Consider the following 25,476-nt stretch of genomic DNA (forward strand, 5'->3'; position numbering starts at 1 on the left):
TTGGGGCGATTTTGGGGTTAATTTTGGGGCGATTTTGGGGTTAATTTTGGGGTGATTTCGGGGCGATTTTGGGTTTATTTTGGGATGATTTTGGGGTTAATTTTGGGGTTAATTTTGGATGATTTCGGGGCGATTTTGGGTTTATTTTGGGTGATTTTGGGGTTAATTTTGGGTGATTTTGGGGTTAATTTTGGGCGATTTTGGGGTTAATTTTGGGTGATTTTGGGTTTATTTTGGGTGATTTTGGGGTTAATTTTGGGTGATTTTGGGGTTAATTTTGGGCGATTTTGGGGTTAATTTTGGGTGATTTTGGGTTTATTTTGGGTGATTTTGGGGTTAATTTTGGGGCGATTTTGGGGTTAATTTTGGGGTGATTTCGGGGCGATTTTGAGGTTATTTTGGGTGATTTTGGGGTTAATTTCGGGGCGATTTTGAGGTTATTTTGGGGTGATTTCGGGGCGATTTGGGGTTAATTTTGGGGTGATTTTGGGGTTAATTTTGCGGTTAATTTTGGGATGATTTCGGGACGATTTTGGGGTTAATTTTGGGCGATTTTGGGGTTAATTTGGGATGATTTCAGGGCGATTTTGGGTTTATTTTGGGATGATTTTGGGGTTAATTTTGGGCGATTTTGGGGTTAATTTTGGGTGATTTCGGGGCGATTTTGGGGTTGATTTTGGGGTTAATTTTGGGTGATTTTTGGGGGATTTTGGGGTTAATTTTGGGGTGAGTTCGGAGCGATTTTGAGGTTATTTTGGGTGATTTTGGGGTTAATTTTGGGGCGATTTTGGGGTTAATTTTGGGGCGATTTTGGGGTTAATTTTGGGGTGATTTCGGGGCGATTTTGGGTTTATTTTGGGATGATTTTGGGGTTAATTTTGGGGTTAATTTTGGGGTGATTTCGGGGCGATTTTGAGGTTATTTTGGGGCGATTTTGGGGTTAATTTTGGGGCGATTTTGGGGTTAATTTTGGGTGATTTTGGGTTTATTTTGGGTGATTTTGGGGTTAATTTTGGGCGATTTTGGGGTTAATTTTGGGTGATTTTGGGTTTATTTTGGGTGATTTTGGGGTTAATTTTGGGGCGATTTTGGGGTTAATTTTGGGATGATTTCGGGGCGATTTTGGGGTTAATTTTGGGTTATTTTGGGGCGATTTTGAGGTTATTTTGGGGTGATTTCGGGGCGATTTTGGGGTTAATTTTGGGGTGTGTTCTTGCAGGCTGGGCCGGGGGCTTCGGGGTGTCCCTGGGGCAGCTTGCGGGCGCTGCGCCGCGGCCCCCCCGGGCTGAGCCCCCCGTTCCTGCTGCTGCTGCCCCGCGGGGGGGCGCCCTGCCCGCCCCCCCTGCACCTGCCCCGGGGGGGGCTCCGCAAGATCCTGCGCGTTTTGGGGTCACACCTGCGCCCGTGAGTGTCACCCCCCCGTGCCCCCAAATACACCCGGGGGGGGGCCGAAAACCCCACCCAAAATACACCCGAAACAGCCCCGAGAATCTGCTCCAGGAATCGCGGGAATCCCCCCGAAAGGGACCCCGGGGATGCCGAAAATCCCCCCAAAAATCCCCCCCAAAATCCCCCCAAAAGGGACCCCTGGGATCCCAAAAAAAATCCCCCCAAAAATCCCCCCAAAATATACCAAAAAATCCCAAAAATCTCCCCCAAAAATGGACTCCGGGGATGCCGAAAATCCCCCCAAAATCCCCCCCCAAAATCCCCCCAAAAATCCCCCCAAAAATCCCAAAAATTCCCCCAAAAATCCCTCCCAAAAGGGACCCCTGGGATCCCAAAAAAAATCCCCCCAAAACATACCAAAAAATCCCAAAAATCTCCCCCAAAATGGACCCCGGGGATGCCGAAAATCCCCCAAAAATTCCCCCAAAAATCCCTCCCAAAAGGGACTCCGGGGATCCCGAAAATCCCCCCGAAAATCCCCCAAATCCCCCCAAAAATGGAGCCAGGAGATCCAAAAATCCCCCCAAAAATCCCAAAAATTCCCCCAAAAATCCCTCCAAAAGGGACCCCTGGGATCCCAAAAATCCCCCCAAAAATCCCCCCAAAAATCCCCCCCAAAATCCCTCCCAAAAGGGACCCCTGGGATCCCCAAAAAAATCCCCCCAAAAATCCCCCCAAAATATACCAAAAAATCCCAAAAATCTCCCCCAAAATGGACCCCGGGGTTGCCGAAAATTCCCCCAAAAATCCCGAAATCCTCCCAAAAATGGACCCCGGGGATCCCAAAAATCCCCCCCAAATTCCCCCTGGAATCCCCAGAATCCCCCCCCCCCCAAAATCCCAGAGCCCCCTCCCCAAATTCCTCCCCAAAATCCCAGAGCCCCCTCCCCAAATTCCCCTCCCCAAAATCCCAGAGCCCCCTCCCCAAATTCCCCTCCCCAAAATCCCAGAGCCCCCTCCCCAAATTCCCCCCAAAATCCCAGAGCCCCCTCCCCAAATTCCCCCTCCCCAAAATCCCAGAGCCCCCTCCCCAAATCCCCTCCCCAAAATCCCAGAGCCCCCTCCCCAAATTCCCCCTTCCCAAAATCCCGGAGCCCCCTCCCCAAACTCCCCCTCCCCCCAAATTTTGGGACCCCCTCCCCAAATCCCGTCCCCCCTGTCCCCAGGTGTCCCCAGGACCCCCGGCTGCTGCTCGTGGCGACCCCCGAGGACCCCCCCGAGCCCCCCCCGGAGCCCGGCCTGGTCACCGTGAGTCCCCCCAAAATCCGGGGGGGGGGGGGAGGGGCGCTTAAATTTGGGGTGGGGGGAGGGGGAGAACCCGAAAATTTTTGGGGGAGGGTCTTAGAATTTTGGCGGGGAGGGGAGACACCAAAATTTGGGGGGCGGAGACAAAAAATTTGGGGGTGGGGGACTCTGAATGGTGGGGAGGGGGATTTTTGGGGTCCCCAGGTGGGTTTGGGTCATTTTTTGGGGTGCCCCAGGTGTGTTTTTGGGGTCCCAGGTGTGTTTTGGGGTGCCCCAGGTGTGTTTTTGGGGTCCCGGGTGTGTTTTGGGGCCCCAGGTGTGTTTTGGGGTCCCCAGGTGTGTTTTTGGGGGCCCCAGGTGTGTTTTGGGATGTCCCAGGTGTGTTTTGGGGTCCCAGGTGTGTTTTGGGGTCCCAGGTGTGCTTTGGGGTCCCCAGGTGTGTTTTTGGGGGTCCCGGGTGTGTTTCGGGGTGCCCCAGGTGTGTTTTGGGGTGCCCCAGGTGTGTTTTTGGGGTCCCCAGGTGTGTTTTGGGGTCCCAGGTGTGTTTTTGGGGTCCCAGGTGTATTTTGGGTTCCCCAGGTGTGTTTTTGGGGGTGCCAGGTGTATTTTGGGGTCCCAGGTGTGTTTTTGGGGTCCCAGGTGTGTTTTGGGGGTCCCAGGTGTGTTTTGGGGGTCCCAGGTGTGTTTTGGGTTCCGGGTGTGTTTTTGGGGATCCCAGGTGCGTTTCGGGGTGCCCCAGGTGTGTTTTTGGGGGTCCCAGGTGTATTTTGAGGTGTCCCAGGTGTATTTTGGGCTGTCCCAGGTGTGTTTTGGGGTGCCCCAGGTGTGTTTTTGGGGTCCAGGGGTGTATTTTGGGGGTCCCAGGTGTGTTTTGGGGTCCCAGGTGTGTTTTGGTGTCCCAGGTGTGTTTTTGGGGTCCCAGGTGTGTTTTTGGGGGTCCCAGGTGTGTTTTGGGGTCCCAGGTGTGTTTTTGGGGTCCCAGGTGTGTTTTGGGGTCCCAGGTGTATTTTGGGGTGCCCCAGGTGTGTTTCGGGGTGCCCCAGGTGTGTTTTTGGGGTCCCAGGTGTGTTTTTGGGGTCCCGGGTGTGTTTTTGGGGTCCCCAGGTGTGTTTTGGGGGTCCCAGGTGTGTTTTGGTGTCCCAGGTGTATTTTGGGGTCCCAGGTGTGTTTTTGGGGTCCCAGGTGTGTTTTTGGGGGTCCCAGGTGTGTTTCGGGGTGCCCCAGGTGTATTTTGGGGTCCCAGGTGTATTTTGAGGTGTCCCAGGTGTATTTTGGGCTGTCCCAGGTGTGTTTTTGGGGTCCCAGGTGTGTTTTTGGGGTCCCAGGTGTATTTTGGGCTGTCCCAGGTGTGTTTTGGGGTGCCCCAGGTGTGTTTTGGGGTGCCCCAGGTGTGTTTTGGGCTGTCCCAGGTGTGTTTTTGGGGGTCCCAGGTGTGTTTTGGGCTGTCCCAGGTGTGTTTTTGGGGGTCCCAGGTGTGTTTTGGGCTGTCCCAGGTGTGTTTTTGGGGGTCCCAGGTGTGTTTCCCCCGTAGCGCCTCCTCCAGGCTCCCTACGCCGCCACCCTGGGGGGGGCTCAGCCGCCTCCTGGGGGGGCCGCGGGCGGAGCCCCCGGACCCGGAGCCGCCCTTCGAGGTCCTCACCTGCGTGAGTGGGCGGGGCCGGGAATGGGCGGGGCTTAGCGGGGTGGGGTCAGAAAGGGGCGGGGTTCAGCGGGCATGGGACAAAAATGGGCGGGGTTGAGTTTGGGGGTCAGAAAGGGGCGGGGTTTATCCGGGTGGGGGGCTGAAAGGGGCGGGGCTTGGAGTGAGAGCGGAAATGGGCGGGGGTTAGTGGGCGGGGTTAGAAAGGGGGCGGGGTTAACCGGGTGGGGCCGGTGTGGGCGGAGCGTGACGGGTGATTGGCACAGGGGGGATTTTTGTCATTTGGGGAAGAATTTTGGGGAATTTCGGGATTTTTTTTCAGTTTTGGGGATTGGTGGGGTTTTCTTGGAATGTTTGGAGGTTTTTTGGCAATTTCTGTGCAGGTTTTGGGGAAATTTTTGGGGCTTTTTTGGTACTTTTGGGGGGATTTGGGGTGTTTTTGGAATTTCTGGGATTTTTTGTAGTTTTGGGGAAGAATTTTTGGGAAATTCGGGGGTTTTTTTAACTTTCAGGGGGATTTGGGGGTTTTTGAAATCCTCGGAGCTGTTGGGGGGGGGGGGTGAAGGGGCGTGGCTTAAAGTGACTCCACCCCTTTCAGGTGACGTTGGGGCCCCGCCCCTGCCCCGCCCGGGGGCCGCCATTGGCTCGCGCCGATTGGGGGCGTGACCTGAGCCCGGAAGAGCTGCGGGAGCGAATCTTCCGTGGGGTGAGGGGCGTGGCCGAGGGGGGGCGTGGTCACGTGGGTGGGCGTGGCCATGGGGTGGGCGCTCAAATGTCCCCAAATTTCCTCTAAATGTCCTAAAATGTCCCCAAATGTCCCAAAATTACCCCAAATGACCCCAAATATCCCAAAATGACCCCAAAAGTCCCCAGAACGTCCCCAAGTGTCCCCCGAGTGTCTCCAGGTGTCCCCAAATATCCCCAAAATGTCCCCGAAATGTCCCCAAACGCCCCCAAATGTCCCCAAACCGTCCCCAAATGTCTCCAAATGTCCCCACAACGTCCCAATAACATCCCGAAATCTCCTCCAGATCCCCCCAAATCTTCCCAAAATGTCCCCCAATGTCCCCAACGTCCCTAATGTCCCCAATGTCCCCCATGTTCCCAATGTCCCCAGTGTCCCCAGTGTCCCCAGTGTCCCCCCAGTGTCCCCAGTGTCCCCAGTGTCCCCAGTGTCCCCCCCAATGTCCCCAGTGTCCCCAGTGTCCCCAATATCCCCAATGTCCCCAATGTCCCCAATGTCCCCAATGTCCCCCCAATGTCCCCAATGTCCCCAATGTCCCCCCAATGTCCCCAATGTCCCCAATGTCCCCAGTGTCCCCAATGTCCCCCCAATGTCCCCAATGTCCCCAAATCCCCCCAATGTCCCCAATGTCCCCAATGTCCCCCCAGTGTCCCCCCAATGTCCCCAAATCCCCCCAATGTCCCCAGTGTCCCCCAGTGTCCCCAATGTCCCCAATGTCCCCCCAGTGTCCCCCAATGTCCCCAAATCCCCCCAGTGTCCCCAGTGTCCCCCAGTGTCCCCATTGTCCCCAGTGTCCCCCAGTGTCCCCAATGTCCCCAATGTCCCCCCAGTGTCCCCCCAATGTCCCCAAATCCCCCCAATGTCCCCAGTGTCCCCAATGTCCCCAATGTCCCCAATGTCCCCTCAATGTCCCCAATGTCCCCGCAGGGTCTGAGCCCCGAGGTCCGCGCCCGGGGCTGGCGCCTCCTGCTGGGGCTGCGGGACTGGGGGGACCCCGAGGGGACCCCCGAGAGCGCCCCGGGCCCGCCCAGGGCCCGAAGGTGAAACTGGGGGGGCAGAAATGTGGGGCTGGGCTGGGGGGGGGGTTTGGGGGGATTTGGGGGGATTTGGGGTGGGCTTGGGGGGGTTTGAGGGGGTCAGAAGTGCCTTTGGGGTCCCAGATTGTGGTTTGGGGATGGTTTGGGGTCGTTTTGAGGTGCCAGGAGTGGGTTTGGGGTGTTTTGGGGTGGGGTTTGGGGGGTTTTGCGGTTTTTTGGGGTGGGTTTGGGGTCCCAAAACTTGTTTTTGGGGTCATTTGGGGGTGTTTTGGGGTGGGTTTGGGGTGTTTGGGGTGGGTTTGGTGTCCCAAAATGTGGTTTTGGGGTGGTTTGGGGTCGGTTTGGGGTGGGTTTGGGGTGTTTGGGGTGGGTTTGGGGTCCCAAATTGTGGTTTGGGGTGGGGTTTGGGGGGTTTTGGGGTGTTTGGGGTGGGTTTGGGGTCCCAAAATGTGGTTTTGGGGTGGTTTGGGGGTCGGTTTGGGGTGGGTTTGGGGTGTTTGGGGTGGGTTTGGGGTCCCAAATTGTGGTTTGGGGTGGGTTTGGGGGTTTTGGGGTGTTTGGGGTGGGTTTGGGGTCCCAAAATGTGGTTTTGGGGTGGTTTGGGGTCGGTTTGGGGTGGGTTTGGGGTGTTTGGGGTGGGTTTGGGGTCCCAAATTGTGGTTTGGGGTGGGTTTGGGGGTTTTGGGGTGTTTGGGGTGGGTTTGGGGTCCCAAAATGTGGTTTTGGGGTCGGTTTGAGGTCTTTTTGGGGTGCCAGGAGTGGGTTTGGGGTCCCAAATTGTGGTTTGGGGTGGGTTTGGGATGGGGTTGGGGGGGTTTTGGGGTGTTTGGGGTGAGTTTGGGGTCCCAAAACTCGGTTTTGAAATGGTTTGGGGTGGTTTTGAGGTGCCAGGAGTGCGTTTGGGGTGATTTGGGGTGTTTTGGGGTGGGTTTGGGGTGATTTGGGGTGTTTTGGGGTGGGTTTGGGGTGTTTGGGGTGTTTTTGGGGTGTTTTCGGGGTGTTTTCGGGGTGTTTTGGGGTGTTTTCGGGGTGTTTTCGGGGTGTTTTTGGGGGTTTTTCGGGGTGCCAAGGCCGTTTTCGGGGTGTTTTTGGGGTGTTTTGGGGGTTTTTCGGGGTGCCAAGGCAATTTTCGGGGTGTTTTTGGGGTGTTTTCGGGGTGTTTTCGGGGTGTTTTTGGGGTGTTTTGGGGGTTTTTCGGGCTGCCAAGGCCGTTTTCGGGGTGTTTTCGGGGTGTTTTTGGGGTGTTTTGGGGGTTTTTCGGGCTGCCAAGGCCGTTTTCGGGGTGTTTTTGGGGTGTTTTTGGGGTGTTTCGGGGTTTTTCGGGCTGCCAAGGCCGTTTTCGGGGTGTTTTTGGGGTGTTTTTGGGGTGTTTCGGGGTTTTTCGGGCTGCCAAGGCCGTTTTCGGGGTGTTTTCGGGGTGTTTTTGGGGTGTTTTGGGGGTTTTTCGGGCTGCCAAGGCCGTTTTCGGGGTGTTTTTGGGGGTTGCAGGGACGATTATTTCCGGATGAAGCTGCAGTGGCGCTCGCTGAGCCCGGGGCAGCTGAGGAGGAACAAAGCCCTGAGGGGGTACCAGGAGCAGCTGGGTGAGAGCCCAAAAATGTCCCAAAAATGTCCCAAAATCACCCCAAAACTGAGCCCAAAACTGCCCCAAAATCACCCCAAAATTGTCCCAAAACTGAGCCCAAAAATGTCCCAAAATCCCCCCAAATCTGAGCCCAAAAATGTCCCAAAATGATCACAAAACTGAGCCCAAACTGAGCTCTGAGAGGAGACCAGGAGCAGCTGGGTGAGAGCCCAAAAATGTCCCCAAATCGTCCCACAATCATCCCAAATTCCCCCCAAAATCCCCCAAAATCCCCCAAAATCTCCCCAAAAATTCCCGAAATCCCCCAAAATCTCCCCAAAAATTCCCCAAATCCCCCCAAATCCCCTAAATCTCTCCAAAAATCCCCCAAATCCCCCAAAACCTCCCCAAAAATTCCCGAAATCCCCCAAAATCTCCCCAAAAATTCCCGAAATCCCCCAAAATCTCCCCAAAAATTCCCAAAATCCCCCCAAATCCCCTAAATCTCCCCAAAAATCCCCCAAATCCCCCCAAAACCTCCCCAAAAATCCCCCAAAATCCCCCAAAATTCCCCAAATCCCCCAAAATCTCCCCAAATCCCACCAAAATCTCCCCAAATCCCACCAAAATCTCCCCAAATCCCACCAAAATCCCCCAAATCCCTCAAAATCCCCCCAAAATCCCCCCAAAATCCCCCAAAAATCCCCCCCAAAAATCCCCCCAAAATCCCCCAAATCCCCCAAATCTCCCCAAAAATTCCCAAAACCTCCTCAAAAATCCCCCAAAATCTCCCCAAAAATCCCCCCAAAAATCCCCCCAAATCCCCCCAAAATCCCCAAAAATCCCCCCAAAAATCCCCCCAAATCCCCAAATCCCCCAAAATCTCCCCAAATCCCCTAAATCTCCCCAAAAATCCCCCAAAAATCCCCAAAAATTCCCCCAAAAATCCCCTCAAATCCCCCAAATCCCCCCAAATCCCCAAAATCCCCCCAAAATCCCCCCAAAATTCCCAAAAATCCCCCCAAATCTCCCCAAAAATTCCCAAAACCTCCCCCAAAATCCCCCAAAATCCCCCAAAATCCCCCAAATCCCCCCAAAATCCCCCCCAAATCCCCCAAAATCCCCCCAAATCCCCCCAAATCCCCCAAAATCTCCCCAAATCCCCTAAATCTCCCCAAAAATCCCCCAAAATCTCCCCAAAAATCCCCCCAAATCCCCCCAAATCCCCCCAAAATCCCCCAAAATCCCCAAAAATCCCCCAAATCCCCCAAAATCTCCCCCAAAATTCCCAAAACCTCCCCAAATCCCCCCAAAATCTCCCAAAAGTCCCCCAAATCACCCAAAATCTCCCCAAAAATTCCCAAAATCTCCCCAAATCCCCCCAAAATTCCCAAAACCTCACCAAAAATCCCCCAAAATCCCCCCAAATCGCCCAAAATCCCCCCAAATCCCCCCAAATCCCCCAAAAATCCCCCAAAATCCCCCAAAAATCCCCCCAAAATTCCCAAAAATCCCCCCAAATCTCCCCAAAAATTCCCAAAATCTCCCCAAATGCCCCCAAAATTCCCAAAACCTCCCCAAAAATCCCCCCAAATCCCCCCCAAAATCCCCCAAAATCCCCAAAAATCCCCCAAAATCCCCCAAAAATCCCCCCAAAATCCCCCCAAAATCCCCCAAAATCCCCCCAAAATCCCCCAAATCCCCCCAAATCCCCCCAAAATCCCCCAAAATCCCCCCAAATCCCCCAAAATCCCCCCAAAATCCCCAAAATCCCCCCAAAATCCCCCCAAATCCCCCCAAATCCCCCAAATCCCCCCAAATCCCGGCAGAGCGGGACCTGCGCGGCGCGTCCCCGGCGGCGGCGCCGGCGCTGCTGCGCGACGTGCTCCTGACCTTCTGCATGTTCCACTTCGATCTGGGTGAGGCTCGGGGCGCTGCCGGGATTCCGCGGCTTTGGGGGGAATTCGGGGGAAATTTGGGGGTTTTTGGGGGATTTTGGGGGAATTTTTTTATTATTTTTGGGAATTTGGGGGAATTTTTTGGGGGGAAATTTCGGGGATTTTGGGGGGGACTTTTGGGGGTTTTTGGGGGGAGTTTGGGGGATTTTTTTTGAAATTTGGGGATATTTTGGGTTTTTTATTTTTGGGAATTTGGGGGAATTTTGAGGGAAAATTTTGGGGATTTTGGGAGATTTTGGGGGGATTTTGGGGGGAAGTTTGGGGGATTTTTTTGAAATTTGGGGATTTTGGGGGGATTTTGGGGGATTTTGGGGGGAATTTTTTGATTATTTTTGGGAATTTGGGGGAATTTTTGGGGGAAATTTTGGGAATTTTGGGGGGGACTTTTGGGGGTTTTTGGGGGAAGTTTGGGGGATTTTTTTTGAAATTTGGGGATTTTTGGGGTTTATTTTGGGGAATTTGGGGGGAATTTTGGGGGAAACTTTTGGGGATTTTTGGGGGGATTTTTTTGAAATTTGGGGATATTTTGGTTTTTTTATTTTTGGGAATTTGGGGGAATTTTGAGGGAAAATTTTGGGGATTTTGGGGGATTTTGGGGGGATTTTGGGGGGAAGTTTGGGGGATTTTTTTGAAATTTGGGGATTTTGGGGGGATTGTGGGGGGAATTTTTTTATTATTTTTGGGAATTTGGGGGAATTTTTGGGGGGAAATTTTGGGAATTTTGGGGGAAACTTTTGGGGATTTTTGGGGAGATTTTGGGGGATTTTTTTTGAAATTTGGGGATTTTTGGGGTTTAGTTTGGGGAATTTGGAGGGAATTTTGGGGGAAACTTTTGGGGATTTTGGGGAAGTTTGGGGGATTTTTTTTGAAATTTGGGGATTTTTTTTTTATTGTGGGGAATTTGGGGGAATTTTGGGGGAAATTTTGGGGGAAAACTTTTGGGGATTTTTGGGGGGATTTTGGGGGGATTTTTTTGAAATTTGGGGATATTTTGGTTTTTTTATTTTTGGGAATTTGGGGGAATTTTGAGGGAAAATTTTGGGGATTTTGGGGGATTTTGGGGGGAAGTTTGGGGGATTTTTTTGAAATTTGGGGATTTTGGGGGGATTTTGGGGGATTTTGGGGGGAATTTCGGGGATTTTGGGGGAAACTTTTGGGGATTTTTGGAGATTTTTTGGGGATTTTGGGGAAGTTTGGGGGGATTTTTTTGAAATTTGGGGATTTTTTGGGTTTTTTTATTGTGGGGAATTTTGGGGGGAAATTTTGGGAATTTTGGGGAAAATTTTGGGGGGATTTTTGGGGGGATTTCGGGGGAAAGTTTGGGGAATTTTTTTTAAATTTGGGGATTTTTTTCTTCTTTTTATTGTGGGGAATTTGGGGGAATTTTGGAGGGGAATTTTGGGGGAAACTTTTGGGGATTTTGGGGGATTTTTTTCGGGTTTTTGGGGATTTTTGGGGGGAATTTTAGGGGAATTCTGGGTGAGATTTGGGGGGAATTTTGGGGATTTTTGGGGGGAATTTGGGGGAATTTTTTGGGAAATTTTGGGATTTTTTGGGGGTTTTTTATTTTTGGGAATTTGGGGGAATTTTTTGGCGAAATTTTGGGAATTTTTGGGGAAACTTTGGGAGGATTTTTGGGGGATTTTTTTATTTTAGGGAATTTGGGGGGAAATTTTGGGACTTTGGGGAAACTTTTGGGGATTTTCTTGGACTTTTGGGGGTAAATTTGGGGGAATTTTGGTGGATTTGAGGGAATTTGGGGAATTTTTGGGGGGGGGTCTCGGGTTCTTGTGACCTTCTGCATGTTCCACTTGGACCTCGGTGAGATTTTGGGGGGAATTCGGGAAAATTTGGGGGAATTTGGGGATTTTTTTTTTCCTTTTTTGAATTTTGGGGATTTTTTTTTTTTTGAGAATTTTGGGGGATTTTGGGGGATTTTTGGGAATTTGGAGCGATTTGGGGAGAGTGTTCTTGGAATTTTGGGGGATTTTAGGGATTTTTGGTGGATTCGGAGACATTTTCAGGGAGTTTTTGGGAATTTTTTTGGAAATTTGGAGGAATTTTGGGGGGATTTCAGGGAATTTTGGGGCCGGGATTTTTTGGGGTCCCTCCTAAATTTTGGGATCTCCCCAAAATTTGGGATTTTTTTTCAGGGTACATGCGGGGGATGGGCGATTGGGGGGGGGGGGAGGGAAATTTGAGATTTTGGGGGATTTGGGGGGAAAAATTCGGGGTTTTTTGGGTCCTGGAGGGATTTTGGGGGAAAAATTGAGAGTTTGGGGCTCCTGGGGAAATTTCTGGCAGAATTTGGGATTTTTTTGGGATCTGGCAGAGATTTTTGGGCGGTTTGGGGGAAAAATTTTGGATTTTTGGGCGGAAATTTCAGATTTTTGGGGCTCCTGGGGAAATTTTGGGGGGAAAATTGGGATTTTTGGGGGGGGGAGGGAAAATTTTGGATTCTTGATGAGGAAATTTTGGGGGCGGCGGGGGGGAAATTTTGGGGAGGTTTTTGAGGTGGAAATTTTGGCTTTTCGGGCGTTTTCTGGCGGAATTTTGGGGGGATTTTGGCGCCGGGAATTTTTGGGTGGATTTCAGGGGATTTTGGGCGTCCCCAAATTTTGGGGTTTTTTTGTTTTCCCCAGGGTACGTGGGGGGGATGGTGGAGGTGCTGACCCCCCTGGTCAGCGTCACCCCCGATGAGGTGGAGGCGTTCTGGGGGTTCTGCAGCCTCATGGACATGGTGGTGAGAGGGGGAATTCTGAAATTTTGGGGGAAAAAATGGCGATTTTGGGCAAAAAATCGAAATTTGGTGAAAAACGCGAAAATTTGGGGGAAAAAACCTTAAAATTGGGGGAGAAAATGGGAAATTCCTGCGGAAAAACGCAAAAATTTGGGGGAAAACCCCAAAATTGGGAGAGAAAATGGAAAATTTTGGGGAAAACCTCAAAATTTGGGGGAAAAACTGAAAATTTTGGGGGAAAAAACTCGAAGTTTTGGGGAAGAAACTCGGAAATGGGGAAAAAAATCCCAAAATTTGGGGAAAGAAATTGGGATTTTGGGGGATTTGGAGGTTTTGGAGGCGATCCGGGGGTTCTGCAGCCTCATGGACATGGTGGTGAGAGGGGGAATTCTGAAATTTTGGGGGAAAAAATGGGGATTTTGGGCAAAAAATCGAAATTCGGTGAAAAACGCGAAAATTTGGGGGGAAAAACCTTAAAATTGGGGGAGAGAACGGAAAATTTTGGGGAAAAACTCAAAAATTTGGGGGAAAACTGAAAATTTTGTGGAAAAAACTCGAAATTTTGGGGAAGAAACTCAGAAATGGGAAAAAAACCCCAAAATCAAAATCTGGGGTGGAAACAGAAAATTTGGGGGGCGGGGAAACAGAATTTTGGGGGGAAACTCCCCAAAATTGAGGGGAAAACTTAAAATTGGGGAGAAAAAATTGAAGTTGGGGGGGGTGAAACACAAAAATTTGGGGGAAAAACCCAAAAATTTGGGGGAAAACCCAAAAATTTGGGGGAAAAATAAAAATTGGGGGAAAAACCCAAAAATTTGGGGGAAAAATCCAAAAATTTGGGGGAAAACCCGAAATTATTGGGGAACAAAGCCAAAAATTTGGGGGAAAAATCAAAATTGGGGGGAAAATCCCAAAATTTGGGGGGGAAAAAACTTGGGATTTGGGGGTTTTTAGGGGGATTTTGGGGTGATTTTGGGGTGAAATTGGGGGTTTTTTGAGGGGATTTTAAAATTGTTTTTGGAGTTTTTGGAGGGTTTGGGGGGTGTTTGGGGAGGGAATTTGGGGAAATTTGGGGGGTTTTTGGGATTTTGGTGGGTTTGAGGAGGGAATTTTGGGGGTTTTTTGGGGTTTTTTGGGATTTTGGTGGGTTTAGGGAGGGAATTTTGGGGTTTTTTGGGGATTTTGGCTTTTTAGGGGGGAAATTTTGGATTTTTGGGGGGCGGGTTTTTGGTGGGTTTTGGGCGGGAATTTTGGGATTTTTTTGGGGTGGAAATTTGGGGGAAATTTGGGGATTTTGGGGGGAAATTTGGGGTTTTTGGGAGGGAATTTGCGGGAATTTGGGGGTTTTTGGGGGGATTTAGGGGAGGGAATTTTGGGGGGTTTTTGGGAGGGAATTTGGGGGGAAATTTGGGTTTTTGAGGACGGAATTTGGGGAAATTTTGGGGGGATTTTGGGGGGATTTTGGTGTTTTGAGGGGAAATTTGGGAGATTTTGGGGGGGATTTTGGGGTTTTGGGGGGGAATTTTGGGTTTTTTTGGGGGAGGGAATTTGTGGGAATTTGGGTTTTTTTGGGGGGGCCACACCCCGATTTTCACCCTGTGCCCCTCCCCCACCCAGGGAGGGAATTTCGGGCCGGGCCGGGAGGGGCTGAAGAGGAAACTGGGAGAACTGGGAGCACTGGTGCGAGTGCTGAACCCCGGCCTGGCCCCGCTCATGGGTGAGAACCTCGAAATTCGGGGGGGGAAACACCAAAATTTGGGGGGAAATCCCAAAATTTGGGGGAAAATCCAAAAATTCGGGGGGAAAATCCAAAAATTCGGGGGGGAAACACCAAAATTTGGGGGGAAAATCCAAAAATTCGGTGGGAAAACCACAAAATTCGGGGGGGAAATCCCAAAATTTGGGGGGGAAAATCCCAAAATTCGGGGGGGAAAATCCCAAAATTCGGGGGGAAAATCCCAAAATTTGGGGGGAAAAATCAAAATTGGGGGGGAAACCCCAAAATTCGGGGGGAAAACTACAAAATTCGAGGGAAAAACCACAAAATTCGGGGGGAAAATCCCAACATTCGGGCGGGAAATCCAAAAATTGGGGGGAAAATCCCAAAACCTGGGTGGAAAATCCTGAAATCTGGGGGGGAAAATGCCAAAAATTGGGGGGGAAAAACATCAAAATTTGGGGGAGAAACGCCCAAATTGGGGAAAAATCCAAATTCGGGTGGGGAAATCCCAAAAATTGGGGGGAAAGCATCAAAATTCGGGGGGGGAAATGGCAAAATTGGGGAAAATCCGAAAATTTGGAGGGGTGGGGGAGGGGGATCCTGAAATTGGGGGTAAAGCATCAAATATTGGGGAAAAAAATCAAAAATTGGGGGAAAATCCCAAAATTCGGGGGAAAAAAAATTCCAAAATTCGGGGGGAAAAAAAATTCCAAAATTCGGGGGGAAAATGGCAAAATTCGGGTGAGAAATCCCAAAAATTGGGGGGGAGGGGGGGGGGAATTCACCAAAAATCGGGGGGAAAAAAGCCAAAAAATTCGGGAAAAAAAAATCTCCAAAATTTCAGGGAAAAAAAAAAATCTTCAAAATCAGGGAAAAAAATTTCCAAAATCAGGAAAAAAAATTTTCCGAAATCAGGGGAAAAAATCTCCAAAATTTGAGGGAAAAAAATTTCCAAAATGGGGGGGGGGGGGGGGGGAAGGGAAAAAACCGCCCAAAAATTGGGGAAAAAAAATTTTTAAAAAAAGGGAAAAAATTCCCAAAAATTGGGGGAAAACCCCAGATGGGTGCGGTGGGTGTGGCTGGTGTCCCCAAGTGTCCCCAAGTGTCCCCAAGTGTCCCCAAGTGTCCCCTGCTGTCCCCAGGGCGGGGCCGGCCCCGCAGGAGCTGCCGCCGCTGGCTCCAGTTCCGGTTCCAGCCGCACCTGGGACTGGAGGGGACACGGCGCCTCTGCGAGGTACCTGAGCGCCCCAAAATGTCCCCAAGTGTCACCAAAGTGTCACCAAATGTCCCCAAGTGTCACCAAGTGTTGCCAAAGTGTCGCCAAATGGCCCCAAAATGTCCCTAAATGGGCCCAAATGTCCCCAGGATGTCGCTAAATGTCCCAAAATGGCCCCAAAATGTCCCCAGGTGTCACCAGGTGTCACCAAAGTGTCACCAAGTGTCACCAAGTGTCACCAAAGTGTCGCCAAATGGCCCCAAAATGTCCCTAAATGGCCCCAAAATGTCCCCAAGTGTCCCAAATTGTCCTCAAATGTCCCCAAATGGCCTCAAAATGTCCCTAAATGGGCCCAAATGTCCCCAGAATGTCACTAAATGTCCCAAAATGGTCCTAAAATGTCCCCAAGTGTCACCTAAACGGCCCTAAAATGGCCCAAAATGTCATCAAATGTCACCAAACGGCCCCAAAATGTCCCTAAATGGCCCCAAAATGTCCCCAAGTGTCCCAAATTGTCCTCAAATGTCCCCAAATGGCCCCAAAATGTCCCCAAGTGTCACCAAAGTGTCACCAAATGTCACCAAGTGTCACCAAAGTGTCACCAAATGTCACCAAGTGTCACCAAAGTGTCACCAAACGGCCCCAAAATGTCCCTAAATGGGCCCAAATGTCCCCAGGATGTCGCTAAATGTCCCAAAATGGCCCCAAAATGTCACCAAGTGTCACCAGGTGTCACCAAAGTGTCACCAAAGTGTCACCAAGTGTCACCAAAGTGTCGCCAAATGGCCCCAAAATGTCCCTAAATGGTCCTAAAATGTCCCCAAGTGTCCCAATTTGTCCTCAAATGTCCCCAAATGGCACCAAAATGTCCCTAAATGGGCCCAAATGTCCCCAGGATGTCACTAAATGTCCCAAAATGGCCCCAAAATGTCCCCAGGTGTCACCAGGTGTCACCAAAGTGTCACCAAGTGTCACCAAGTGTCACCAAAGTGTCGCCAAATGGCCCCAAAATGTCCCTAAATGGGCCCAAATGTCCCCAGGATGTCGCTAAATGTCCCAAAATGGCCCCAAAATGGCCCCAAGTGTCACCAGGTGTCACCAAGTGTCACCAAAGTGTCACCAAACGGCCCCAAAATGTCCCTAAATGGGCCCAAATGTCCCCAGGATGTCGCTAAATGTCCCAAAATGGCCCCAAAATGTCACCAAGTGTCACCAGGTGTCACCAAAGTGTCACCAAAGTGTCACCAAGTGTCGCCAAAGTGTCGCCAAATGGCCCCAAAATGTCCCTAAATGGCCCCAAAATGTCCCCAAGTGTCCCAAATTGTCCTCAAATGTCCCCAAATGGCCCCAAAATGTCCCTAAATGGGCCCAAATGTCCCCAGAATGTCACTAAATGTCCCAAAATGGTCCTAAAATGTCCCCAAGTGTCACCTAAACGCCCCTAAAATGGCCCAAAATGTCATCAAATGTCACCAAACGGCCCCAAAATGTCCCTAAATGGCCCCAAAATGTCCCCAAGTGTCCCAAATTGTCCTCAAATGTCCCCAAATGGCCCCAAAATGTCCCCAAGTGTCACCAAAGTGTCACCAAATGTCACCAAGTGTCACCAAAGTGTCACCAAATGTCACCAAGTGTCACCAAAGTGTCACCAAACGGCCCCAAAATGTCCCTAAATGGGCCCAAATGTCCCCAGGATGTCGCTAAATGTCCCAAAATGGCCCCAAAATGTCACCAAGTGTCACCAGGTGTCACCAAAGTGTCACCAAAGTGTCACCAAGTGTCACCAAAGTGTCGCCAAATGGCCCCAAAATGTCCCTAAATGGTCCTAAAATGTCCCCAAGTGTCCCAATTTGTCCTCAAATGTCCCCAAATGGCACCAAAATGTCCCTAAATGGGCCCAAATGTCCCCAGGATGTCACTAAATGTCCCAAAATGGCCCCAAAATGTCCCCAGGTGTCACCAGGTGTCACCAAAGTGTCACCAAGTGTCACCAAGTGTCACCAAAGTGTCGCCAAATGGCCCCAAAATGTCCCTAAATGGGCCCAAATGTCCCCAGGATGTCGCTAAATGTCCCAAAATGGCCCCAAAATGGCCCCAAGTGTCACCAGGTGTCACCAAGTGTCACCAAAGTGTCACCAAACGGCCCCAAAATGTCCCTAAATGGGCCCAAATGTCCCCAGGATGTCGCTAAATGTCCCAAAATGGCCCCAAAATGTCACCAAGTGTCACCAGGTGTCACCAAAGTGTCACCAAAGTGTCACCAAGTGTCGCCAAAGTGTCGCCAAATGGCCCCAAAATGTCCCCAAGTGTCCCAAATTGTCCTCAAATGTCCCCAAATGGCCTCAAAATGTCCCTAAATGGGCCCAAATGTCCCCAGAATGTCACTAAATGTCCCAAAATGGTCCTAAAATGTCCCCAAGTGTCACCTAAACGGCCCTAAAATGGCCCAAAATGTCATCAAATGTCACCAAACGGCCCCAAAATGTCCCTAAATGGCCCCAAAATGTCCCCAAGTGTCCCAAATTGTCCTCAAATGTCCCCAAATGGCCCCAAAATGTCCCCAAGTGTCACCAAAGTGTCACCAAATGTCACCAAGTGTCACCAAAGTGTCGCCAAATGGCCCCAAAATGTCCCTAAATGGCCCCAAAATGTCCCCAAGTGTCACCAGGTGTCACCAAAGTGTCACCAAAGTGTCACCAAACGGCCCCAAAATGTCCCTAAATGGCCCCAAAATGTCCCCAAGTGTCACCAGGTGTCACCAAAGTGTCACCAAAGTGTCACCAAACAGCCCCAAAATGTCCCTAAATGGCCCCAAAATGTCCCCAAGTGTCCCAATTTGTCCTCAAATGTCCCCAAATGGCCCCAAAATGTCCCTAAATGGGCCCAAATGTCCCCAGAATGTCACTAAATCTCCCAAAATGGCCCCAAAATGGCCCCAAGTGTCACCAGGTGTCACCAAGTGTCACCAAAGTGTCACCAAGTGTCGCCAAAGTGTCGCCAAATGGCCCCAAAATGTCCCTAAATGGCCCCAAAATGTCACTAAATGTCCCAAAATGGCCCCAAAATGTCCCCAAGTGTCACCAAGTGTCACCAAACGGCCCCAAAATGTCCCTAAATGGCCCCAAAATGTCCCCAAGTGTCCCAAAATGTCATCAAATGTCCCAAAATGTCACCAAAATGTCCCCAAATGGCACCAAAATGTCCCCAAGTGTCACCAAAGTGTCACCAAATGGCCCTAAAATGTCACCAAATGTCCCAAAATGGCCCCAAAATGTCCCCAAATGGTCCCAAATTGTCACCAAATGTCCCCCAAGTGTCCCCAAAACCCCCCCAAACATCCACAGCTGTCCCCGGGGTGTCCCCAAGTGTCCCCAGCCCCGTGCCAATGTCCCCAAGTGTCCCACAGTGTCCCTAAGGCGTCCCCAGTTGTCCCCGGGTGTCCCCAGGGTGTCCCCGTGTCCCCAGTCCTGTCCCCAGCCCCATCCCAGTGTCCCCAAATTTCCCACGGTGTCCCCAGGGTGTCCCCAACCCCATCCCAGTGTCCCCAGTGTGTCCCACAGTGTCCCCAGGTGTCCCTAACTGTCCCCAGCTCCATCCCCACTGTGTCCCCAATGTCCCCAATATCCCCAGGTGTCCCCGTGTGTCCCCAATGTCCCCAATGTCCCCAATGTCTCTGTGTGTCCCCAGGTGTCCCCAGATGTCCCCAATGTCCCCAGGTGTCCCCAGGTGTCCCCAGGTGTCCCCAATGTCCCCAGGTGTCCCCAGGTGTCCCCAATGTCCCCGTGTGTCCCCAGGTGTCCCCAGGTGTCCCCAAGTGTCCCCAAGTGTCCCCGTGTGTCCCCAAGTGTCCCCAGGTGTCCCCAGGTGTCCCCAGGTGTCCCCAAGTGTCCCCAAGTGTCCCCAGGTGTCCCCAGGTGTCCCCAGGTGTCCCCGTGTGTCCCCAGGTGCTCTGGACGGGGCTGCCCTGCCCCAATTTCCACCTTTTGGTCACCTGCGCCCTCCTGGAGCTGCTCGGGGACACCCTCGGGGACAGCCCTGGGGACAGCGACAGCGACAGTGACACGGACAGCCAGGACAGCGACGGGGACAAGGTGGGGACGGCGACGTCGGGGACGGGGCTGGGGACATCGGGGACATCGGGGACGGGGCTGGGGACACCGGGGTGGCTTTGGGGACATTGGGATGGGACTGGGGACACCGGGACGGGGTTGGGGACGATGGGATGGGCTTGGGGACAGCGTTGGGGACCCTGGGATGGCGCTGTGGCCATCAGGGGTGGCTCAGGTGTCCCCAACGTCCCTGATGTCCCCAGGTGTCCCCAGGTGTCCCCAACGTCCCTGATGTCCCCAGGTGTCCCCACTGTCCCCAGGTGTCCCCAATGTCCCCAATGTCCCCAGGTGTCCCCGGTGGCTCTGGAGGTGGGGGAGGTGCTCAGCCGGGCCGAGGGGATGTTCCTGCAGCTGGCGGCCGCCACGGTGAGTCCCCAAAGTGTCCCCAAGGTGTCCCCAAGGTGTCCCCAAGGTGTCCTCAAAGTGTCCCCAAGGTGTCCCCAGGGTGTCCCCAAAGTGTCCCCAAAGTGTCCCCAGGGTGTCCCCAAGGTGTCCCCAGGGTGTCTCCAAAGTGTCCCCAAGGTGTCCCCAGGGTGTCCCCAAAGTGTCCCCAAAGTGTCCCCAGGGTGTCCCCAAGGTGTCCCCAGGGTGTCTCCAAAGTGTCCCCAAGGTGTCCCCAGGGTGTCCCCAGGTGTCCCCAAAGTGTCTCCAAGGTGTCCCCAAGGTGTCCCCAAGGTGTCCCCAGGGTGTCCCCAGGTGTCCCCAAAGTGTCCCCAGGGTGTCCCCAAGGTGTCCCCAAAGTGTCCCCAAAGTGTCCCCAAGGTGTCCCCAAGGTGTCCCCAAGGTGTCCCCAAAGTGTCCCCAGGGTGTCCCCAAAGTGTCTCCAAGGTGTCCCCAAGGTGTCCCCAAGGTGTCCCCAGGGTGTCCCCAGGTGTCCCCAAAGTGTCCCCAGGGTGTCCCCAAGGTGTCCCCAGGGTGTCCCCAAGGTGTCCCCAAAGTGTCCCCAAAGTGTCCCCAAGGTGTCCCCAAGGTGTCCCCAGGGTGTCCCCAAAGTGTCCCCAGGGTGTCCCCAGGGTGTCCCCAAGGTGTCCCCAGGTGTCCCCAAAGTGTCCCCAGGGTGTCCCCAGGGTGTCCCCAAGGTGGCCCCAGGTGTCCCCAGGGTGTCCCCAGGGTGTCCCCAAGGTGTCCCCAAGGTGTCCCCAGGTGTCCCCCAGCCTGAACCCCCAAAAACCAAACCCCAAAAGTGACCCCAAAACCTGACCCCAGATTCACCCCATGAGAGGTGACCCCATAACGACCCACAGTGACCCCACAGTGACCCCATGACCCCACAGTGACCCCATAACTGACCCCATAACTGACCCCGTAACTGTCCCACAGTGACCCCACAGTGACCCTACACTGACCCCACACTGACCCCATAACTGACCCCACAGTGACCCTACACTGACCCCACACTGACCCCATAACTGACCCCATAACTGACCCCACACTGACCCCATAACTGACCCCATAACTGACCCCTAAGTGCCCCGTCCGTCCCCAGGAGCTGCCCCATAACTGACCCCACAGTGACCCCATACTGACCCCATAACTGACCCCACAGTGACCCCATAACTGACCCCACAGTGACCCCATAACTGCCCCCTAAGTGCCCCGTCCGTCCCCAGGAGCTGCCCCATAACTGACCCCACGGTGACCCCATAACTGACCCCACAGTGACCCCACAGTGACCCCATAACTGACCCCACAGTGACCCCATAACTGACCCCACAGTGACCCCAGAGTGACCCCATAACTGACCCCGCACTGACCCCACAGTGACCCCATAACTGCCCCCACACTGACCCCATAACTGACCCCATAACTGCCCCCTAAGTGCCCCGTCCGTCCCCAGGAGCTGCCCCATAACTGACCCCACAGTGACCCCATAACTGACCCCACAGTGACCCCATAACTGACCCCATAACTGCCCCCTAAGTGCCCCGTCCGTCCCCAGGAGCTGCCCCATAACTGACCCCACAGTGACCCCATAACTGACCCCACAGTGACCCCATAACTGACCCCATAACTGACCCCACAGTGACCCCATAACTGACCCCTAAGTGCCCCGTCCGTCCCCAGGAGCTGCCCCACACTGACCCCACAGTGACCCCACAGTGACCCCATAACTGCCCCCTAAGTGCCCCGTCCGTCCCCAGGAGCTGCCCCATAACTGACCCCACAGTGACCCCATAACTGACCCCACAGTGACCCCATAACTGACCCCATAACTGACCCCACAGTGACCCCATAACTGACCCCACAGTGACCCCATAACTGACCCCATAACTGACCCCACACTGACCCCATAACTGACCCCACAGTGACCCCATAACTGACCCCATAACTGACCCCATAACTGACCCCACAGTGACCCCATAACTGACCCCATAACTGACCCCACACTGACCCCATAACTGACCCCACAGTGACCCCATAACTGACCCCATAACTGACCCCACAACTGACCCCACAGTGACCCCATAACTGCCCCCTAAGTGCCCCGTCCGTCCCCAGGAGCTGCCCCATAACTGACCCCACAGTGACCCCATAACTGACCCCATAACTGACCCCATAACTGACCCCACAGTGACCCCATAACTGACCCCATAACTGACCCCACAGTGACCCCATAACTGACCCCTAAGTGCCCCGTCCGTCCCCAGGAGCTGCCCCATAACTGACCCCACAGTGACCCCATAACTGACCCCACAGTGACCCCACAGTGACCCCATAACTGCCCCCACAGTGACCCCATAACTGCCCCCTAAGTGCCCCGTCCGTCCCCAGGAGCTGCCCCACACTGACCCCACAGTGACCCCACAGTGACCCCATAACTGCCCCCACAGTGACCCCATAACTGACCCCATAACTGACCCCACAACTGACCCCACAGTGACCCCATAACTGCCCCCTAAGTGCCCCGTCCGTCCCCAGGAGCTGCCCCACACTGACCCCACAGTGACCCCACAGTGACCCCATAACTGACCCCATAACTGACCCCACAGTGACCCCATAACTGACCCCATAACTGACCCCACAGTGACCCCATAACTGACCCCTAAGTGCCCCGTCCGTCCCCAGGAGCTGCCCCATAACTGACCCCACAGTGACCCCATAACTGACCCCACACTGACCCCACAGTGACCCCATAACTGACCCCACACTGACCCCACAGTGACCCCACACTGACCCCACAGTGACCCCATAACTGACCCCACAGTGACCCCACAGTGACCCCATAACTGCCCCCACAGTGACCCCATAACTGACCCCATAACTGCCCCCTAAGTGCCCCGTCCGTCCCCAGGAGCTGCCCCCGGCCCTGCAGGAGCTGCTGGGGCTGGGGGGGGCCCCGGAGCCGCGCCCCGAAACCTCCCAGTGACCGGGACCCCAAACTGGGAGTCTGAACTGGGAATGGAGCCTGAACTGGGAGCCTGAACTGGGAATGGAGCCTGAACTGGGAATCCAGACTGGGACCCCAAACTGGGAGCCTGAACTGGGAATGGAGCCTGAACTGGGAGCCTGAACTGGGAATGGAGCCTGAACTGGGAGCCTGAACTGGGACTGGGACCTGAACTGGGACCCCAGACTGGGACCCCAAACTGGGAATGGAACCCAAACTGGGAGCCTGAACTGGGAATGGAGCCTGAACTGGGAATCCAGACTGGGACCCCAAACTGGGAGCCTGAACTGGGAATGGAGCCTGAACTGGGAGCCTGAACTGGGAATGGGACCTGAACTGGGAATCCAGACTGGGACCCCAAACTGGGAGCCTGAACTGGGACTGGGACCCAAACTGGGAACCTGAACTGGGACCCCAGACTGGGACCCCAAACTGGGAATGGAACCCAAACTGGGAGCCTGAACTGGGAATGGGATCCCAAACTGGGAATGGAATCCAAACTGGGAGCCTGAACTGGGAATGGGATCCCAAACTGGGAGCCTGAACTGGGAACCTGAACTGAGACCGGGGAGCCCCAGAGCTGCCTCCCCAAATCTCGCAGTGACCGCTACCCCAAACTGGGAGCCTGAACTGGGAATGAGACCCCAAACTGGGAGCCTGAACTGGGAATGAGACCCCAAACTGGGAGCCTGAACTGGGAATGAGACCCCAAACTGGGAACCCAGACTGGGAATGAGACCCCAAACTGGGAACCCAGACTGGGAACCTGAACTGGGAATGGAGCCTGAACTGGGAACCCGAACTGGGAACCTGAACTGAGACTGGGGGACCCCAGAGCCACCTCCCCAAATCTCCCAGTGACCGCCACCCCAAACTGGGAATGGGACCCCAAACTGGGAATGGAGCCAAACTGGGATTGGGAGCCCCAAACTGGGATTGGAGCCCAAACTGGGATTGGGAACCCAAACTGGGATTGAGAGCCCCAAACTGGGATTGGGAACCCAAACTGGGATTGAGAGCCCCAAACTGGGATTGGGAACCCAAACTGGGATTGAGAGCCCCAAACTGGGATTGGGAACCCAAACTGGGAATGGAGCCAAACTGGGATTGGGAACCCAAACTGGGATTGGAGCCCAAACTGGGATTGGGAACCCAAACTGGGAATGGAGCCAAACTGGGATTGGGAGCCCCAGCTGGGAAACCAAACTGGGAACGGACTCAAACTGGGAGCCCAGACTGGGTTTGGGAGCCCCAAACTGGGATTGGAGCCCAAACTGGGATTGGGAACCCAAACTGGGATTGAGAGCCCCAAACTGGGAGCCCAGACTGGTTTGGGAGCCCCAAACTGGGAGCCCAGACTGGTTTGGGAGCCCCAAACTGGGAGCCCAGACTGGTTTGGGAGCCCCAAACTGGGAGCCCAGACTGGTTTGGGAGCCCCAAACTGGGAGCCCAGACTGGTTTGGGAGCCCCAAACTGGGAGCCCAGACTGGTTTGGGAGCCCAAACTGGGAGCCCAGACTGGTTTGGGAGCCCCAAACTGGGAGCCCAGACTGGTTTTGTCCCCCCCGTTCTGTGCTGCATTAAAGTTGTTGGTACCCGCTGGGCTTTGGGGTTTATTTGGGGTTTTTTGGGTTTTTTTTGTTTTTTTTTTTTTTGTTTTTTGGGGGTTTTGAGAGTTTTTTGGGGGTTTGGGGGGTTTTGGGGTTTTTTTGGGTTTTGGGGGATTTTTTGGGGTTTTTTTGGGAGTTTTTTTGGGGTTTTTTGGGATTTTGGGGGGTTTGGGGGTTTTTTTGAGGTTTGGGGTTTTTGGGTTGTTTTGGGTGTTTTGGGGTTTTTTGGGGGGCGTTTTTTGGTTTTATTTTGGTTTTTTGGGGCTTTGGGGAGTTTTTTGGGGGTTTTTTGGGATTTTGGGGGGTTTGGGGTTTTTGGGGGTTTTTTTGGGTGTTTTGGGGTTTTTTTGGGGGGCGTTTTTTGGTTTTATTTTGGTTTTTTGGGGCTTTGGGGAGTTTTTTGGGGTTTTTTTGGATTTTGGGGGGTTTTTTGGGATTTTTTGGAGTTTTTTGGGAGTTTTTTGGGGTTTTTTGGGATTTTGGGGGGTTTGGGGTTTTTTTGGGTGTTTTGGGGTTTTTTTGGGGGGGCGTTTTTTGGTTTTATTTTGGTTTTTTGGGGCTTTGGGGAGTTTTTTGGGGTTTTTTTGGGATTTTGGGGGGTTTGGGGTTTTTGGGGGTTTTTTTGGGTGTTTTGGGGTTTTTTGGGGGGCGTTTTTTGGTTTTATTTTGGTTTTTTGGGGGTTTTGAGGTGTTTTGGGGTTTGGGGGGGAATTGGGGGTAATTTTGGGGTTTTTTGGGGTTTTTGGGGTGTTTTGAGGATTATTTGGGGGCGTGTGGGCTGTCCATTCCCAGTACAGACCAGTATGAGAACACCCAAACCAGTATGGCCAGACCTAAACCAGTACAGAGCCCCCCAAACCAGTACAGAAATCCCAAAACCAGTATAGAAAACCCCAGACCAGTACAGGGACCGTGTGGATACTGGGTGGGTTCCTGTGGTGGTGACTGGGAGTACTGGGAGGGCACTGGGGGATACTGGGAGGGCACTGGGGGTTACTGGGAGGGCACTGGGGGATACTGGGAGGGCACTGGGGGTTACTGGGAGGGCACTGGGGTT

The 25,476-nt window shown here is 53.0% G+C and overlaps 1 protein-coding gene across 1 annotated transcript; it reads left to right on the top strand.

Moving 5' to 3' along the window:
- The first annotated feature begins 2,879 nt into the window (after positions 1-2,879).
- LOC136306118 (TBC1 domain family member 17-like) lies at positions 2,880-23,076 on the top strand. Its single transcript, XM_066209451.1, has 13 exons — positions 2,880-3,412; positions 3,959-3,999; positions 4,209-4,337; positions 4,932-5,039; positions 6,006-6,118; positions 7,604-7,698; positions 9,509-9,598; positions 12,280-12,380; positions 13,995-14,094; positions 15,240-15,331; positions 19,258-19,404; positions 19,711-19,788; positions 22,715-23,076. Exons 1-13 carry the CDS (start codon positions 3,064-3,066, stop codon positions 22,787-22,789), a joined length of 1,518 nt encoding a protein of 505 aa, XP_066065548.1. The 5' UTR covers positions 2,880-3,063; the 3' UTR covers positions 22,790-23,076.
- The last annotated feature ends 2,400 nt before the right edge of the window (positions 23,077-25,476 follow it).

This window comes from Chamaea fasciata, unplaced genomic scaffold, assembly GCF_029207755.1.
Source record: "Chamaea fasciata isolate MVZ Bird 193981 ecotype frontalis unplaced genomic scaffold, bChaFas1.0.hap1 SCAF_1001, whole genome shotgun sequence".
NCBI lineage: Eukaryota > Metazoa > Chordata > Aves > Passeriformes > Sylviidae > Chamaea > Chamaea fasciata.

Excerpts from the sequence above, each read along its gene's own strand:
- LOC136306118 (XM_066209451.1), top strand. The coding sequence starts at position 3,064 with ATGTCCCAGGTGTGTTTTGGGGTCCCAGGTGTGTTTTGGGGTCCCAGG. Across the intron at positions 5,040-6,005 it reads GGGAGCGAATCTTCCGTGGG|GGTCTGAGCCCCGAGGTCCG; the intron begins GTGAGGGGCGTG and ends ATGTCCCCGCAG. Across the intron at positions 7,699-9,508 it reads GGGGTACCAGGAGCAGCTGG|AGCGGGACCTGCGCGGCGCG; the intron begins GTGAGAGCCCAA and ends AAATCCCGGCAG.